Genomic DNA, 20,834 nt, shown 5'->3' on the forward strand with positions numbered 1-20,834 from the left:
AGAAACAAAGATTTCCATACATTTCAGCTACATTTAATAGACACGATTTATAAAATAACAATGCGCTGCTGGTTCCAGAGTCTATTCAAGTTCGTTCCCTCCGTTTAGGGGAGTCAGCAGTCTGTTTGTATACATAGCAACACCCAACAATAGATGATAATACAAAGGTCGTTTTAAAGAATAATACTAAAACTTCGTATAGTTCAGTAGCTCCCAAAACGAAATATGAGCAGGAAAAGTAAATAAAGGTAAAGAGCTGTCTGTGAGGTAATGTACACTATGATTCTTGAACGATTATTGATAAATATGGTACGCCAACTAATCGATTACCCGTATGGAATGGTAATACTTTTGAAGTACCCCTCCAAACAAAATGCATTATGGCATTCATTCGCGTCGATGTTTAGGAGACGTATCATTGCAAAAAGCTTTTAACATGCATTTATTTCTCATGACATAACTAAAGACACATTTAACAACAAAATTAAGATTTAATATTCGTTTATTTTATTTAGAGTACATTTACTGCCCATTTTCATTTATCATTTCTACTAATGCATTCCTAAATACTCGTATATTTTGTTTGGTTTATTATATTCCGATGATAAAGCGTGCTAATTATGTAATTGGGTTGTTCATACACGACTCATGTCTGTTAAATTGGTTTAACAATCAACATTCGAAGTCAGTTAACTCCTTTTTGTTGAAGTCTCTCAATAATAAAATAATACAGACTAAAACTTAATAAGAAAAGCATTTTATTTTGTTACGTTGATCCCTATTAGCTATTGCCTTGCACCTAACGCTAAAATAATGAGGGTGTAGAAAAAGAGAATACAACTTACAAGAGCATACATATTAATATTATACTGTTGTTTATAAAAACTCTGTTACTTAATTAATAAATAGGAAAGACAAGGGAATATTTATTTAACCCAGAAAAATAATGTTGTTAAAGCATTAACCTATTAATCTAAATTGGGCGTATTAAATAATGTTAATATGGACAACCCATCATGTCGCAACGCAAACAAATATATTAGCGGTCTTTGGACCCTTGTGTCTCGCGTCCCTCACCTACCGAAAACAATGTTCACAAATATGTAAGCGGTCTTTGGACCCTTGTGTCTCGCGTCCCTCACCTACCGAAAACAATGTTCACATGTAAGCGGTCTTTGGACCCTTGTGTCTTGCGTCCCTCACCTACCGAAAACAATGTTCCTATCAGAAGTTGGCTAATATCCATTTATGATTCATAAAGATCTATAGAAGGCGATTGAGGACTGCTCGAACAAAACGCTTTCTGAATTCTTTTGTTCAATTCCACATTCAATCAACAGCTTGAAGAGCCTGGAATATCAGTTTAATTAAGTTATTTTATAATATTGTTTTTGGTATTATCTTGTTTTATATGTATTCTCTTGTTTTTCCATTTTTACTGCGTCCAACTTAACTATTGTACTACCCCCAACCACTCACTTTTTCAGTTAATACGGATTGGACCCCATTGGAAATAAGTTTTCTTTTTATTTGTCGACTTAATGGGTTATCCTGGTATTCTTTTTTAATATGTACATTGTATATTTTAACTATTTTTATGAATATCGAATAAAATCAATCAATCAATCAATCAGGCTTTTTAATCAACTAAGTTAATTTCATTGTAGCTCTGTTGTATTTTTCAAATATTATTGTCTTTTTCTATTTTACTAACCTTCAACTCATGATTTTGAGCAATTGTACGTCAACATGAATTTCCTTTTGGACAAATAAAATAAACTATGATAAAGTTAGACCTTTTTATCTCGTGTCCTTTGTAATTTCGTAATTATTTGAATTCAAATAAACGTTTTGAATTTTCATATTCCATTCACTGGTAAATCCCACTAATCCTCTTCCTCTCAAAAAGATCAAAAAAATATTAATTTATTTAATTACCCACCCGTTATAAACATTATATTTTGATTATAAAGGCTGTGAATATTAAGTAAGTCATTATTACATTCGATTATTTTCGTAAGTAGAATTTGATCTTTTCAAAATTAAAATAGATGTCTGGTTCATTCTGGCAGGTTTTCAATTTTCCTGTTATACGGTTTAGACAATCGGATATTTTAAAATCGTTCCTGTAGGAAAATGTCATCGATAGGCCTCCTACTTAACCACAAATATATATTGTATAATTACAAATTACAACACTTTGCACCGCTCAACGGTTACAAGGAACTAAAATCTAAATTAGTTAATAATGCCGCAAAGAACTATTTCAGTAAATATAAAATATCAGCATTGATTATGTTAACAAAAAAACAGCCTTTAATTTTGCTTTACACCGATAACTTTCGTATCGTACTAATTCTAAAACGTCGATTGGTCAACTTTACGCAACTCCAAGTCGGAGTGTAGCCTACTCTAGCGCAACCCAAATCCACCTTTGTATTTTCAATTCAAACTAACAGTTTTCTTTCTGTGGTATAGTTTAATTAAATCAACTTTTGAAGCTCAACCCTGCTTTTGAGTGACTTTAGAACTTGTGTGAGCAAACGCTGCTGTCAACGTTGACTTCTTCCATCGGCTATCATCAGCATTGCTCTCGATTGGAAGGGAAGTAGTATGCGATTTTTTTTGTGTTGATAAATCTAAATCATTATTATTTTCACAACTAACAATGACTTTACAATACCTCTAAAGTCACACGCGCCTGAAAACTATCGAGTTTGTCCAAAGAGAATTAATTAATTCTGTTTGGCTTTCCATTTCTTCTGTAATCAGTTAATGACTTTCCAAAACTGTATATAGCTCAACTCCATCAGGAACTGACTGTTTGGAAATAACTCGGTAACTCTGGTTACCCATATGTATATACCTAGTTAAACATATGTGACATTTTCAACTGAAGAAGAAGTAGTAGTAGGAGGTGCAGTTGGTGGCAAAGGGTACAAGTGAGTCAAGTCGATGGACTTCATACTTTCTACGTTAGGATAACGGTGTACGTTTCGTCCTTCCCACAGTAGTGGAGATGACAAGAGTATGGCGGCTGAACCAATTAAAACTGCTAACGTATATATTAACATTAGAATACGATCGATGACCATAGATACAAACTGCCAATCTGATTTGACCTGAGCGAAATAAAAATAAAACAAAAACATTAATGTTGCTAGATAATATATTATTTCATTGATGGTTTTTAGTATTGTTATCGATTATCGATTATTATTATTATTATTATTGTTATTGTTATCGATTACACAGTGTACCTTGGTATCATCATCTTCTTCTTTGAAATGATTAACAATAAAATCAATATTGTCAATTGTTGATTTCGAATAATTATTTCGAGATGGTGTATTTTTAGATCTATCGTTGTTTCCATGACCATCTCGTCCGGTGACGACTTCCTCGTCACGAATTGTCATTTCCATATCACCCATCTCGTACTGACCTCGTTGAGTTTCCGTTTTGCAACACAGTGCATCATAGCCTGATCTCAGAATACCAAAGAAGTACTTCTGTTCAGATCTTGTCGACTCCCTCGTCTCAAGAGGCGGTTTGTTTATCAGACAGTCTGTACTGGAGTACACATTATCGTCTTTTCGATCCGTCTGATCGTCATCATGCGATCGCTTCATGTGTAAAATACGCGGGAAAAAATCAAGGAAGAGTAAGCGCACCCAAGCAGGCATAGTGTGCGTCGAACCCGCACGATGGAAGACATTGATAATTATCACAGTTATAAAAGTTGAAAATCCAACCATTGCCATGGTGAACAATAAGTATTTCACAATAAGAGGAACATTTTGAGCAGTTGACGGTATTAGTTCGGCTATCAGTAACAAGAACACAATGACGGCTAGAAGAATCGACGTACACAACGTAACCTTTTCACCGCTGTTTGGTGGGACGTAAAAAATAAATATCGTTAACGTTGTAATGAGTAAGCAAGGTACTACCATTGTTACAACGTAAAATAATGGCTTACGATGTAAGACAAATACAAACGTCAAATCGACGTAAATTTCCTCGCAACATTCGTATTTGATAGTATGCTTTTGGATAGGTGTTTCAACGATGTCCCATTCGGCGTTAGGCCAGTACTGCCCTTGGTCTATCTGTTTCTGCATTGCCTCCAAGTCTATCAGACTATAGTCGTGGGTCCACGATCCGAATTTCATTTTACATGTCTGCTCATCGAATGGGAAGTAGGTGACTTCAATGTCACAAGCGCTCTTGAAGACTGCCGGTGGTTGCCACGATACCGTGCCGTTGTAGAACACATTTGCCTTCGTAAGTTGTATGACGTCATAGGGACCATTTGCACTGTGGAAAAGATAGAGTATATATTTGTAAATAAATGTATATATAATTTATGTTTGAAAGAAAACCCTTCCCATAACATCGGAGTTTTCTAAAGTTTGGTTGTTTCCATTTGGACGCAACGCAAAAACATAGTAGACGCATCGCAAGTGAGTTGTGGCAGTCCATTTCATCGCGTCGTGATTTGTGAAGCACACAAGGACGCAACTCAAAGTGATTTTACCAATCTCAAGCCATGGATTATTCGAATAGTCAAGTCTTTTGGTCAACTCGCTTGCGTTCCAGCGGCAAGCTTAAGACATAATTCTTCAGTTACACAGTAGGCCCTACTTACTTATTATACAGTACAAGATCTGGCTTCCAAAGGTCACTGACCGGGACGTGGATTATAGTTAGGTTCCCATAATCCTCTGGTTTCCACGTCAGTCGATAGTCAACCCAAGTCTGATGAAGAGAACCAGTGACTTATTAGAATAAGATTAGCTTTCAAGAAAATACGAGTATAGTGCAAGACGTGCACATTGATAACTCATTGAAATGTTCATAGGTTTATAGTATTCGATCAAGAATTCATTTAATTATGATAACAACGAGAAAAGAACATAAAATTTGATAAATCTACGTAAAAAAGCATTGATCAAACAAAAACATATATGGTATAGTATTTTAAGAAAAAAAGTAAAGGTCACGTGTTCAATTCTGAACGTATGGGAATGAGCTGTTGGGAGATTACTGCACTAAAGCCTCTGCATAATGTGGTAGGGTAGTCAATTCCTTTCCACGCCGCCTTATCCTACCTAGTTAGGTACTTATGTACAGCTGAGTGGACTGGGAGTTGTCTGGAATAATATTGTAGTGTACATGTTTTTCTCGACGGCTACGGTAGTATAACTATATTGTAATTTGCGCCCTCTATACGTACCTGCTTCACCCATAAGCTAGTTGTCATGACTTGATTTCGTTCGTCCTAATTAAAAAAAAAGAAGCAAAACAGAATCATGATTTGTGACATGTCCCTCTCAATTCAGATGTATTTGCAAAACACATAAATCAATCTCATAACGAATACACGAGTCTTGTTGTTATCACATTTGTCAAAATCTAAATCATGTAGCCTAAATCACATGTGACGTAATTTATTATTACCTTCCGGTAACTTGATTTATTTATCTCTTAATAATAATACCACATTTATATAGCGCCCTTTTTATGAATAAACATGTTTAAATGCTGTATCTCTTGTCATTCAGTTCATATTTATATATATATATATATATATACACTGTATATACAGTGATGTGGTTCTTTTGATGACGTCATTATCAATTTTCGCATACGGCTCGATCGATCCATCTACCACAATTTTTGGACCGAGCCCAAAATAAACCAGGCTATTAATGGCTCTTTGTTTGCTTAACATTTTGAGTTTAAAGAGTAATGTGTACGTAATGGTTCCACTAGTAGAGGAGGGGAGGCCTACGTCAACAATGTGTACATATCTAGCTCTAGTGTGCAATTGAAAGAACCTAGTACATCTTTCGAGACAAGTAGGGGGCTACCCTGGTGTACTAGTACACACATAGCCAATGATCATAACTGGACCCTCTGGAAGACCAGTCTTTAACTGACGAGGTTATACCAGTATAAACAAATAACAAATTCAAAAAATTCAAATTCGTGTTTGCAATGCTCGTATCGGGTTATATAAGCCATAATCGTGTTTAACAATCTGTATAACAACAAATTGAGTATGAGATTTTTATATAAAAACAAACAGAATTAATCACAGTAGGGGTACGTTTCAATTTTTAGAAATAAAGTCCGTACAATCCGTATACCGTAGATACTCCATTTGTATTTTTGAAGTTTTGATGCTTGTCCTAACAATAATGATGTTAATTACAGGTTCTAATATTGTAATTGACAATAAGCAAATGAACACGCTTACAAATCTAGTATGTATTCAACGCACGTCTTTAATTTAAGTGCTAAAGATAAAAATCAAAAGCAGCGAATAGATCATTTCCAAACATGGCTATTGCAGCATACCATGCAGATATTTAAGGGCATAGTAAAGTGCATGGCATCCGTATGTGAGTACCTGTCAACAAGACAGAGATTACAAGATTGCTTGTTCACACTTGAAGCCTATGGCAATAAAAAAAGTAAAAGAATTCCTCCTCGGTAAAGTACAATGCTAACAAAATTAAAGCGGGCGCGTGCCGTGTCGTCTGCCTCAGGTGAATTGCAACGTTACAACTCGAGCGACTCGAGCGGGCGCGTGCCGTGTTGTCGTCAGCCTCGGGTGAATTATCAACGTTACAACTCGAGCGGGCGCGTGCCGTTTCGTCTGCCTCAGGTATTTAAGTGAAGCGTGCCGCTAGGTTGTAAATCAAAGTAAAGGAGATGATGTAGGCGATAAAAGACACGACATTGCCCCCCAGGAAAACCTGGTAAAATGACTGATGAGACAGCTGGAAAAAGTATAAAACAAAAGACGAGGAATTTGATGTGGATGAATTGATTGATGAGTGGGATAAACTAAATGATGAAACCAATTCATTATTTTGTTGATAATCATAAATATCATGTGTCAGTCAGTATTATGTATTGGAAGCGAAGATCACGATGGACTGGATGGATGTAATAAATAAATATTAATTCTTTCTCAGAAGTATGATTTAAAGGCGTCAGACATTTGATTTTTTGTCGTTTTAAAGTTGAACCAGATTATAATAGCGAGAGAAATATACACATCCAATCTTCATCTGGTTTACAACATTTGAAACATTTCAGAATTTGTAGTACGGTTATTTAGTTTAGATGCTTGAAATATGCATAATTTATGTCACGTGGCTTCTGACTCATGGTTGCGCATTGATTTTCCGCCGCATCGCGAAAAGATGAAAATGTACGCTTTTGATTCGCGCGAATAATTCGCTTTAGTGGCCGCGGCTTGACACAAGAGTAGCCTAACATTCTAAAGGTTATCTTTATTAAGGTTTCCTTAATGAGGCATGGGTAGGCCTAGCTGTAATACTAAGCAAGGTTAGATCAACGATACTTTCATATTGGTTAAGCTGAGTACACAACGTACGCTCATAATGTCTATAAGTTCATGTTATAACAATAGCTTTGATCGTTACTGGCTTTTAATAGACATGCTATGTAGTTCCTTTTTGAAAGATCTTTTGTTTAATTATTGAAATCAATAGAAACGTTCACATGATGATATTAATGATAACATATATATCGTCATCTTCTTACAGGCTATAAACAGGCATTTATTCCAGATAATCTTTCTATAAAGTAACAATACATATAATATTATGTTAAGCTTAAAACTATTAGGACCTGAACACGATACAGTCGATTGAAGATGCGGGTGACGAATGAGTCGATGAGATAGAATGTAATGCTATTCTAAATAAACAGATTTTTTGAAATACGGCAAAACTAGACAAGCATGACAAAAAATTACAATTTTAAAGTTTACAAATATTTGTTTTCTATAACACGCCTTATTGGGCTATGAAAGCGAGGAACTTTGGGAATATAAAATGCTGAAGGGCATGTGGAAATGATTTGTCGCTTCTTCCGCAGTATTTTTTAGATTGAAGCATTGAGGTATACCTCCATGTTTGAAGTAATAGCATTATCTAGTGTAGAGTAGGTGGTTATGAAGAGTTATTCCGCAATCAAAACAGCCTATTCGATGTTTATGCATACAATACTATTAACATCGTCGATAATGTTTCAAAGTACTCCTTAATGTTGCATTTTGAACTAACCTTGTGGTCGTGACGTCATCGGCAATCTCAATATGACATGCGCGGTAAAAAAGATGAAGAATGGTACGCACGTAATTTGTGTGTTTTCTGCTATATCATACTAATTTACTTTCCCCCAAATTTGTACTTATGAGGTCACACATTCACAAAGATGGTCCCTGTGAGCAATTTGATATTATAATATCGATGCAAAGAATTTGCAACGAATTCTAAGCATTAAATTATAATTGGACTTGCTGTGATGGTCAACTATACATTATATTATTAGCTTAATCATGTTAGTACAAATAAAATTCGACATAGATAGGACGCACAAAACATGACGAAATTTAGGCATAAAGTAATGCAAATGAAGCAGGTGCCTTGATAATAATTAGCCGAGTAGTTAACTCATTCTAGCCACAACAAATTTTTGCTAATAAGATTTTGCCTCCTAGATTAATGAAACAAGTGAATCTGACCTCATAATTATCGTCTTTTTCTATCCTCCTCGATTTTCTAATTATGTAATTAAATAAAATTAAATGCTTTCCACTAATCTATAAGCCCTATACGTGCTTGTGCCGTAAAGTTCAGCTATGTTAAACATAATAGCGAGATGTTATCGATTTGGTCATGCGGAAAATTGTCACCCCCGGGGTGAAATCAAGGATATCATTGCGTACCTGAAGGGGACAATTGAATGAGTTAGTCGCGTTCATAATTACAATTACACGAAAGGCTGTTAACTCTTATACAGCAATATGTGATATCTGATATTATAACAACAGTGACTCATTAAATCTAAGTGTGTAATTCATATTTTGCCCTATTTGGCTAAAGAACTGTATGATTTTGTCCTAATAACATCCAAGGTACATCCTGTTGATGTTCGAATCGTAATTCTGGTTTTTTTTCAGGATTGAAAAATACATGTTAGATTGTCGACTTGGAGGCGTTTCCCGGTTGAATGACATCTAAGTCATGAGCTTTAGTAGAAAGATTTATGAATATTATCAAGATAACTTTAATTACTAGATATAGAAAAAAATCAGATAGAAAAATTCAGTCGATTTTTGAACACGCGCGTGTGCTGTAAAACTTGTATCAATTTTTTAACACGCGCGTGTGCTGTAAAACTTGTATCATTTTTTGAACACGTGCGTGTGCTGTAAAACTTGTATCAGTTTTTGAACACGCGCATTTGCTGTAAAACTTTTATAAGTTTTTGAACACGCGCATGAAGCCGTATAGTAACACTTTCATCGGTTTTTGAACGCGCGTTTCGCTGTAAATATGACAGAAGGTAAAATTTGCCCACAGATCGCAATTACAAATATAAAATTAAGCTTAAAATATTTACGTATCACTTAAATGTGATGTGAGCTCAACATACTTAAATTTTCATAATGTCTATCCGTATGAAAACGTGACTAATAATAAAGCAGTGGAAATAGAGAGGCCAAAAGAAATTAAGTCCGTATTGCGATAGTTATAAGCTAATGATCGTCGTATAATATCTATACATGTAAATCACCGTAGTCTCTAATGTACTCAGCAAGTACCTACTAACACCATCAACTGAGATTAAGAAATACCTAAGCCTAGGTTTTATGTCTTGTCCTCATTTCAGTAAATTTATTTTTAGTTTAGAAAAAATAATTTTAGATGCATACAACATGTTTGTTTTCTGGGATTGTTTAAATATAAATATATACCAAAGATTTTTGTTTGTAACAAACACAAAATTTATAAGAACAGTTGTGAATTATCGCTCATAATCTTGTGGTTGTTATACCTATTGTAAAACCAAAATTCTCCATTAAAAAAAAAAGGTTTTTATTTGGAAAATAGAAAAAATGACATTTTTTTTATGAACAGTGCGATTTTTCCTGTGTTTGTGTTTCAGTACGTATGATTTTTATTACTATTATTGTGATGGGAATAAATAAATGTTAATTAATTGATAATCAATTTCACAAAAGATATTAATCTTCTCATATTACCATATATGACTTCACTTAAATAATAAGGTTAAAAAACGATTATACAAAATAATATAATAAGAGTTAAATCAAAAGGTAATATATTCAGCTTTTATTTTAGTTGATTTACCTTTTTCTTCATTCGTTTCATTTAAACATGCTTCAGGAATATTTGTCGACCTAGTGAAATTATCAATAGATTTATCAAAGGCAATAAATTACACAGCTCAAATATCAACGTACGTCAAGCAATGCATCGTATACACCGTGACACAGCACACATTACACACAGTTTTACTACTTATTATGTGCAAGCCAGCTTTTACTATATAAAACTAAAATAAAAAATCACAACGTATTTTATAGACGTCAGCGTGTCTGCTGTAACGGGTACGTAATTATCGAAGGCAATTACGTCGTTTATGCCGATAAGGCGTTCGTGATCAATCATCCGTTATAAGACGGTATAACAAAATAACTCGTAAATACGTTTTTATTATCGATGACGACGCTGTGGTATTTAGGACGCATAACAGTAACATCTACATCTACATGATTTTGTCGCTGAAGCAAGGATCATTATAAGTTTCTGTAGCAAAAATATTCCAACATAAACTACAACGATTGTATCACTTGTATGACAATATACAAAAGTACATTATTCCATTATTATCATTATATCATCTCTCATCATCATCATCATCTCATCATCATTATCCTCCTCCTCCTCCTCCTCATCATCATCATCACAATCCACAATCATCCTCATCATTTTCATCATCCCTGTCATCATCATCTCATCATCATTATCCTCCTCCTCATCATCATCACAATCACCATCATCTCTCATCATCATCATCATCTCATCATCATTATCCTCATCATCATCATCATCATCATCATCATCATCATCACAATCTTCATCCGTGTCGTCATCATCATCACAATAAGTAGGCCTGATAAGAAGGTCGTAACGTGCCACATTTTTGCGTGCAACGTCAGAGAGTCAGGTGTTGAATTAAACCCGGATGGTCATGATCATTATTAAGTAGGGGTTAGAGTACTTTCGTCCTGTTAGGGTAGGGGGTTAATTTAGCATACACATTGCTGTAGTATAACGAATAATACTCATATTAGCTGACAGAGGGAAATCTGTGAGGGTACATACAAACATCTAATCGTGAGTTAGGCTTAATTGAAAGTACAAACAATATTGGTAAATTGAAATGATGAAAACAAAATTGTAAAAGAAAAGATCCCACCCTAACTCTTAAAGATAATCTAGGTTGATAAGCAATATTATTATTTTAGAAGATATTCATGCGATTACACGGAGGAGTTGGTTAGTTTGTCGGTTAGTTTTACTCATGAGAATCGAAGAACTGTTTTACAAAGGGGGAAGGAGGGGAAGGGTGAGTACCCCCTCCCCCACACGAGGGGAAGGAGGGGAAGGGTGAAGGGTGCGTACCCCTCCCCCACACGATCCGATAGACACTTCATTACCTACGATCGAGGCATTTATACCGACAAATTAACATTGCTTTCAAACAACTACAGTTGGAGTGCATATAATTAGTTTTACTCCGCCATGAGAATCGAAGAATTGATTTTCAAAAGTGTGGGGAAAGGAAGGGGTAGGGGGTGCGTACCCCACAATCCGACAGAAAGTTTCATTGACTTATGATCGAGGCTATTATACCGACGAATTAACATTGCTTTCAAACAACTACAGAGTTAAATGTCGTTATTATTTGTTTTAAGCATATTTGCCCTTTTCTTTAAATATTAGTGACCTTCAACATTTCAAAATATGTTGGCCTGTTGTGTTAGTTTATCTTGTTTTACAGCAGCTGATGAAATAGGTTAACATCTATGTATTGATTGTCTTAATAAAATAAAATCCATTATATTCCAATGTGTAACTGAGATGTCCAAGACCACACGTAACTAGAAAGTTTGGTCGTTACAAGGATTAATCCTATGTACTTAAAGATGTGGCCATTTTGTAGTTTTATTAAAATTAATCACTTCCGTAGAAAAAAATAATAAAACAATAATATTTTCACTTACAAAACCCATTGACTTTCAATTTGACTATTTTTTACTTTAAATTACAGTTTCTTGAGGTAAATCATTTTGTTCGATTCCAATTTTTGTGATGTGACATTAAAAAGGCATGTTCAAGAAAAATATTAAAAAAAAAACAATACATGGACATAAATGCTTTTAAGGATGCCCACAACGTGTTTAAGGATACACGCAACGCGTTTAAGGATACACGCAACGCGTTTAAAGATGTACACAAATGCGCTTGAAATCTAAAAATAAAATGAATTATGTAAAGAAGCAATAACAATTCTCTAGTATGGGTACACAAGTACGGTTTCCTTGAACTATTAAACACCAGAATTTATGATTTGTAAAATATGGCGTCCCATTTATTTTAATAGTGGCTTATTAATGTAAACGAGGTCGGTAACAAATCAAAAACTCTCATATTTTTGCGCTGAATTACTTAAACTAGTCGGTAATACATACAAGATACAAAATGTGTAATGTGCTCGTTCTCTAGTAAACTTCTTCTGATAATATGGAATTTAAGACGTGTTCTTAAGTGGGTAGTTAGTTTTCACTACATTCTTTCCAATAAGACATAAGAGGTATTTTTGCTACGTTTCTGATTCTGCTTAAAATGAAGATTTCAATGTAAAGCCAATGTGAAATGATTTGATAAGTTTCTACTTTAAATATTTTAGTAAATTATTATCTTCTGTAATTCTTCCCTCATCTTATTCTTCATCCTTTCCTCCTCGGCCTCTTTCACATTTACCCCTTTTCCATTTCGCTGTCTGTAACATCACGATTTATCTTATTTGTTCTGGATTCTCATCTTGTTAAAACTTTACCTTTTTACGAAATAATATGGAAATGTTGGCAGTAATTGGCCATTATTAGATTTTATCTACCTATTGACTATTATATATCTCATCACTTTCTGCGCAACAAACGCAAACAAAACGTGCAAGTATACTGGATTGGTACTTGTGATTGGTCAAATTACTTGCGTTACGCGTACTACTTGCGTAAACTTGCGTAAGAGGTAACCAAGTTTTAAATTAAGTCTTACCACGTCGATGATCTGCGACACAGACATCCCAACGTGTACAACAATTGGCTGTGAGAAGTTCTGTGCTGGTCGGACGAACTTGACATAACGAGATAGAAGATGATTGTGCAGTTTTTCCTCATCCAACGATCCTAACGAAGTATCTATAAACAAGAAAAGGAAAACATAAATTATACCAACATTTATTATTTCTGCTCATAGATAGTGAATATATAACCAAACTATGTACTCATTATAATATAATAATATAGATTTACAGCGTTTGGGAAGTTTATATATATATATATATATATATAAATCCAAAGGCAAATTACTGAAAAAAATGACAATGCTGTGGGTATCAGTGGCTGGATCTCAATGGAGATACAAAAATAAAAAGCGAAAAGCTAAATCAAAACGATAAAGTAAACAGCCAGAAAAGTTAGCAGAGCTTTCGGGCAACACTAGCCCTTCATCAGTATATATATATATATATATATATATATATATATATATATATAAATCCAAAGGCAAATTACTGAAAAAATGACAATGCTGTGGGTATCAGTGGCTGGATCTCAATGGAGATACAAAATAAAAGCGAAAAGCTAAATCAAAACGAGAAGTAAAACAGCCAGAAAAGTTTATATATATATATCCAATCTGCAGACAGTACTGTTTCGATCTTATTAGATCTCGTCAGTGCAGCTATATATATATATATATATATATATATATATATATATATATATATATATATATATATATATATTATAACCAAACATGGAGACATGGCATACAGTAATTTGAAATATATATTATGTGTTACGTAATAATAAGTAAATGTAAAATCAGAACTTTTTAAAAAGAAAGCAAACTGAAAGCAAAATGTCATTTTATTGAAAATAAGAACAAGGTGGCATAATTAGCATTGTTATATCTAATGTTTCATATTTTGTGATGAATCGACGTGTAATTCAAGAATCTCAACCCATTTACTTGGTGTGTTTGTCTTCGAAATGTGAAATTGATATCAAATCACAATTACTGCAATAAGCAAAACGCATGCGCATAAAGTTGATGATATACAAAAAAGCATCAAGACAAAATCTAAAAAACCAACAGGCCTATTTATGTCCTGAAGATAGTATTCACCATGCATAGCTGTCAATTTGTAATGTAAAAGAAAAAAACTATTTATTTGAATAAAGGAAGGGCAATACATTATTGTTATTTTTGTCATTATTGAAACTAATAAATTGTCTTGAAATGAAATGAAAAGAATGAATGCAATCATCATAATATTAAACTAGAACATTGCGAAGAAAGTAACTTGACATATGTCTTTTCTGATTTAAAAATACTGATGTAATAAGTTGGCGTAGTTACGGAAGCTATCGGAACGCAAGATAGTTAATGCTTTGTGTTGGTGCGATGAGAAGTTCACGTTTAATAGAAGATCCCTCAAACGATTTGTGTGTGTAATATCTATCTGGTGAGAAAACGTATACTTATCACAATACTAATGGGCAATTAACACATTATATACTTAGACAAATCTTTGTTCAAAGATTAAGCTCGTGGCTCTCTTGAAGAATCCAAATGGATTTAGGGTTAATCATCCCTCATAAAAATGTATATGTTCATAATATTGGAGCCAACACGCCTCCATATTGCAAAATAGTCTATTTTTATTTATAAACGCGACCAAAATACGATAATAAAAACAATTCTTACATTAACATACATACATAATATTATAAATATAACGTTGGTAATGTATTATAAATTGTATTATAAATATGGATGAATGAATATACTTGTAATGATTGTGATATTATTTATGTATGTCTGATATATTATACAAAGTTTGATATTAAGAATTGGTGTACTCTTACTAAAATATTTCATAACGTTCTTAAGCTCTGTCTACGCTATCAAATAAGTTTGACAAACAAATTGTAATGTGCCTAAATATAGTAGTGATATGCCTAAATATGGTAGTGATATGCCTAAATATGGTAGTGATATGACATCATCATGTCCATATATGGGCACATCATATTTTTTCACATAAAGTTTGTTAGTGTAGACAAAACACATTTCGAATTCAACCTCTTGTAATCTTAAAAACAACAAGTAAACAATTAGGCTAGCAAAAATATAATTGTATGTTGGATATCATCATTAGGTAACACATTGTGTAAACATTTATTTGTTATTATGTTTTTATCTGTGACTGTGATTTCGATGTAGGCTATAATGCATATTTTTTATCTCTTCTCCATTTTGTTGATAATTTTGAATACATTGGAAGTATGGGAGGCCAACATGTATCCTAAAACATGGCGACAAAGTTGTTAATGTTTCAGTTTAATTAAAAGATCAATATTGCAATTATAAATTTCGATAAAACTTGTATAATACTCAATACGTAATATCTAAAATTACATCAACATGCTGACAATTATAACGTGATTCCAAACCGCAACCATTATAGAATGGCAACGCATCGATTGTGAGTGAAACCCGAGTAAACTCTCAACAAATACGATGCCGATGCATTTTGCACCAGGTGTAACACTGATGCACAATGTCGTTGCCCCTAACGTTATTGCACTCCTACTATTTACCAGCTCCGAATATGACACGACTTAATAAACACCTGTCCACACGACGTGTAGTCTTGCGCGCAACCTAATTCGCGATGACAAGGTACTGTCGTCTGTTTTACAGGTAAAATTGCGCGCTTAATCTGCAGGCGATCTAATTGATGAAATTGAGAGATTCTCGGTATGTCAGGCCCAGGGCTTGCACAACGGCACCGCGTGGGATTTAATTAAATGTGTAATTGACTATTACTCCGACTGTCGGCGGTGGTAAAAAGATGAACAGTTTCAAAATAGTATATTCGAGTGCCACTAAGGTTAGATTGTGTGTAATCGGTGTGGTGTTAAATGATTTCTGCAGCACTTAGACACGCGCGGTGAACCGATTATCGGAATCCTACCGATATCTCCCCAGTTCCTAAATCAGTTTAAGTGCCCCCTTCGCGCCCTTCAACAACGTGGAGCTAAGTTCACATCGTGTGCGAGAATCATTTCGTCGTGTGAACAGTACGTGCTGCGTTATGACAATATTCTTTTTTTTAAACCAACAATTTAAAACATCATAAACAGTATATAAATAAAAGTAGTACAACAGGTAAATGCAAATAATATACTCGCAGCAAAACATAAATGACTATCGGAACCGTACTAAAATGCGCATGCGTTGATGTCGACATGCGCGTAATTGATAAACATACACAGGGGCACTGGCATCGAATCGCTTTTAAATATAGGCGCGCATGCGTTGTCCTAAATGGAAAAAAAAATATATACATATACATAACAGTCCAAGTCAGTTAACCTAAAGCCCTGTCTACACTATCAAACTTTATGTGACACAAATGCATTTGATGTGCCCATATATGGACATGATGATGTCATATCACTACCATATTTGAACATATCACTACCATATTTGGGCACATCACTACCATATTTTGATCAAACTAGTTTGATAGTGGAGACAGAGCTTTAGATGGAATATGTTACGGTATATACAAATAATAAAGCTATTTCATTAAATTACCCATAATTCTGTACGGTTATTGTCTGAATCAAGAGCAGTTGCTGTAAATTACAGTCATTATTGATATGGCTAACAACTCGAAATAAGTAATTACAATTTACGAGCTGCAGTCTTAATTGCAACTTTAATTGACTCCATTTAGCATAAATCTTTTCAGAATGAACTTGTTTTTTTGTTTGTTAATGATAGTGCATGAATTGTGTTATATTTGCCGGATTGTACAACTCAAACGTGACATGGTCGATTTTAGATGCCAATATGATCTATGGCAATCGATAAAGTCTCCAACAAAATATCGATTAAAGTTTATATATATCTATAATATCAGTAATATAAGTCGTATATATATACATTATTTTTTCCTTGGAATATTGTTACAAATATTAATGTGAGAAGATGCTAACGCATTTTGCGTTTACGTAATATGCGCGCAACGCAAACGCGTTTGTCAAATCCATCAGAATTGTATTTCTAACTCATTTATCTTTATTCAGATGTCGTCTAAATTTTATAATAAATTGATTTACATTCTAACCTTTAAAGACAAACGTTTTTACTTGTAGTAATTAGTCAGTACAATTTATTTTGTTCTTAATTTATACGTAATGTTATACTTTCTATGGACCAAAGATTGAATAAATTGAATGACTGATCAGTAACAGAGTTATCACATGTTAGGTTAAATTGGGCTCTGTAAATATTGGTTCTGTATCATAAATTGAAAGCATTGCTTCATTGATATTGTGACACATGGCCATTTATTTGTGTGTGTGTAGTTATGCTATTCATGAATATTTAGCGTGTGCCTAGGAAGCATATTGACATGTGTGTTTTAGGGACATTTTTTTCTAATAACATCAAAATTTGTAGTTATTTTAAACCTTATTTAGTGTCAATAATAATAATTCACATTTTTTTTCCAAGCAGTAAGTTTTTTCTTCACTTTCTTTTCAAAGAAAATAGAAATATCTAGAACTCGACTCGAATATCCAGCTGTCACTGTAAACCAAAATATATTGTTTTCTTTTCCTTTTTACCATTCTAAATGATTTTAAAATTAATGACCTCCTTCATAAAAAAAGTGATAATTATAACGCAATCAATCTTAACTTAGTACCATTATTTTTAGAAGATGGCCTGTAATTGATTCCGTCATACTCTAGAAAAAGCGCGCCAATCTTTCGCGCGGTTTATCAGCTCGACACGGTTTATTCACCAGATACTTGTATTTAAACCTGCATTTTAATATATCGTGTTTATGTAGACAGCTGTTGAATGCTGATTCTGATATTATAATAAACACTGGAATACGAGCAGCGTCGTCGTCGTCGTCAGCGCCAGTCTTACCATGTCCATCGATCAATGGTATCATCATCATATTTATAACGACATTGATTTTTCTGCTACCGCGTTAATTCTTCTTCACTAGGTTTTCATTAGGCCTACTATTACCATCGACTACATTAGGCGGCGGACCACTGCGATTCGTAGCAGAGGTTGAGAACTTTGACAGAATGATGAAAATATAAACCTGCAGGAAAATAATGGCAATGGGCAGGATCCTGTAAAGGGGCATGAACGGGCATAAAGGGGTATGGAAGGACAGGTAGAGTAAAGAAAGAGTTGCACACATCATAAATGGCAAGAGAAATCCGGTTGGTCGGCGTTGGGGATTACGTAGTATTCCAAAACCTTAAAATGAAATGATTCTCTTTCGCTGTCTAGTTGTCAAGCCATAGTTTATATACATCTGTAAGTTTGTTTATATGGCGTTTCTTTACACCGACATCGAATTCCACAAATCCTAATGTACAGTTGAAAACTAATGCATTAAGTCACACAGTATACATGTTAGAATAGTTTAGTTTAAGCAACCCGATGTCGATGACGTCACTATGCGCAGAACGCACAAACAAGACGATATACATAATAGTATGATGAATGTTAAGTTTACATTGTTTTGCAATGTTATTTTTACGGTATGCAGTAGATTGTACGGTTATATCCTAAAGCTGCATTCACACTTGTTCCGTTCCGTTTCACGGAAGATGACGCCGTTTAATTATTTTCAGGATTTTTTATTAAGGGTCTTTCACACCTGTTCCGGTACGGTTCCGGTCCGGCGAATCAAACATCAATGTTTCGTTTTCACGACTCTCCACGCGGCTATGCACCAATCGATATGCACGTAGCCACGTGAAAACGAAACTTTGACGTTCGATTTGATTTCCGGCGCCGACCGGAACCGTGCCGGTACAGGTGTGAAATACTATTCAGTTAACAAACGATGCCGTCTTCCGTTCCGTGAAACGGAACAAGTGTGAATGTACCTTTACTGATGATGACCGATGCATGGGTTTCGGCATTGTTGATCTGACATGATTAACAGTGATTGGTGGAGGTGATGATAATAATGAATATATTCATGGAGCTTAATTATCATTCCCAGTGTGCCGCTGAATTTGACATAGGCGCCAGATAATGACGTCATGATGATGCTTAAAGCTCTGTCTAAACTAGTAAAAAAAAGTGTGATGCGCCCAAATATGGTGTGATGACATCATCATGTCCATATATTTTTTGTCACATACAGTTTGATTAGGTCAATTGATTTAAGATAGTTACTAAAATTCTGTAGATGGATTTTGATGATGCAGCAACGACAAAAATAGTGTCTCAAAATGAAGCCATGTGTTCGTTGGTGACCGGATTTCATAATACGAATCGTTGGGATTTACTCTGTAGATGGTCACTGACATTGTATGTTAGTATAATCAATGGGTCACTCGACCGAATGGCCAATATTTGACTGACCACTCGACTTGGGAATAACTTGATATCGAGATGACCACCGAGTGCCATGGTGACCATTGTGCAGGAGAGGGCGACTATCTGACCATTGATGGAGGACCAACTAAATGTTCGCATAACCATTGATATAACTGGATGACCGGAAGGAAACGTCCTGAATGTGAGATCACGTTACATACAATGTTGTTTGCACTATGCCGATATTTATATTGGGGAATCATTCGACGTAGACGACTTTATTCTGGCACTCCATTTGCATGCGATCAGCTAATGTATTGGTATTTAGTAGTTGACAAAATAAAACATCTGAGATCATTATGTGCAGCAAGAAAGCATTTTATAAAACGTCGTTTTTATATTCGAATCCAAATGGATTAGACGTTTGTCCTGTAAAGACATACGTCTCTCGCAAGTCATTTTAATGACCAACAAGGCGTTTGTCATCCGGCTGAATAGAATTAATGGATCATAGAAACAGTGCACTGATTGTGAAATGCAGCTAATGGTATTTGTCCGTCAAACATGGTTATATAATATATGTACCCGGCGGCCGTTGATCAATACAGAATACGAAATTAGATATTACCATTCATAAATTATGCATACAATTTAGTACAAATAGCGAGTTCTTACCTGTTGTGAAGACGACGATTAACAGGAAAACAAAAACAATATGAGATTTCATTTGCGAAGTTACAAGAGTGGAGGATTGGTTACCGGTTGAATGCATGCTGTCAAATGCAGGAGGCCTTACATGTAGTATGATGATTGAAAAGGTGATTGTTGACGCTACACTGTTTTATTCTGTAATATATTAATATAAAATCAATCACCGATAGTTAACATAAAATAATTCAGCAATTAAAATCTAGAATTATTTTCCTAGCAAGCATACATTATCAACCTTCATCCACCTCTATATATAATATACTTCATATCTCTCATTCTTTGTTTCGTCAAAGCAAAATAAAATAATACCTTAAAAGTTATCCGGTTGTAAAACAGAAGTCAACCGTCCTAGAAAAGAAGTAGTACATGGCAGACTTGACAGTTGATTATTTGTCTATATCCAGTTGTACAGAATATGAAAGTATCTCGTGCTAACATCATTGCTAGTTTACAACGTAGCAAGACATATACCGCGATACAAAACACGATTCCACTTGAGTTCCTTCGCAACCCGTGGCGGTATTACTCCGCGCATGCTCA

The 20,834-nt window shown here is 34.5% G+C and overlaps 1 protein-coding gene across 1 annotated transcript; it reads right to left on the reverse strand.

The window, feature by feature from the left end:
* Nucleotides 1-376: 376 nt before the first annotated feature.
* Nucleotides 377-20,790, reverse strand: LOC140045465 (neuronal acetylcholine receptor subunit beta-4-like). Its single transcript, XM_072090382.1, has 7 exons — nt 20,604-20,790; nt 20,259-20,429; nt 13,200-13,342; nt 5,240-5,284; nt 4,652-4,761; nt 3,261-4,320; nt 377-3,122 (listed from the first exon to the last, which is right to left on the reverse strand). The coding sequence occupies exons 2-7, from the start codon at nt 20,353-20,355 to the stop codon at nt 2,871-2,873; spliced, it is 1,707 nt and encodes a 568-aa protein (XP_071946483.1). The 5' UTR covers nt 20,356-20,429; nt 20,604-20,790; the 3' UTR covers nt 377-2,870.
* Nucleotides 20,791-20,834: the final 44 nt, after the last annotated feature.

Source organism: Antedon mediterranea, chromosome 3 (genome assembly GCF_964355755.1).
Source record: "Antedon mediterranea chromosome 3, ecAntMedi1.1, whole genome shotgun sequence".
NCBI lineage: Eukaryota > Metazoa > Echinodermata > Crinoidea > Comatulida > Antedonidae > Antedon > Antedon mediterranea.

What these genes read in the sequence shown, in the direction of transcription:
- LOC140045465 (XM_072090382.1), bottom strand. Translation starts at nt 20,355, where the DNA reads ATGCATTCAACCGGTAACCAATCCTCCACTCTTGTAACTTCGCAAATG. An exon ending in AATCGTCGTCTTCACAACAG is followed by an intron (nt 13,343 to 20,258) that starts GTAAGAACTCGC and finishes TCTTGTTTATAG; the next exon opens with ATACTTCGTTAGGATCGTTG. An exon ending in GATCTTGTACTGTATAATAA is followed by an intron (nt 4,321 to 4,651) that starts GTAAGTAGGGCC and finishes TCTTTTCCACAG; the next exon opens with TGCAAATGGTCCCTATGACG.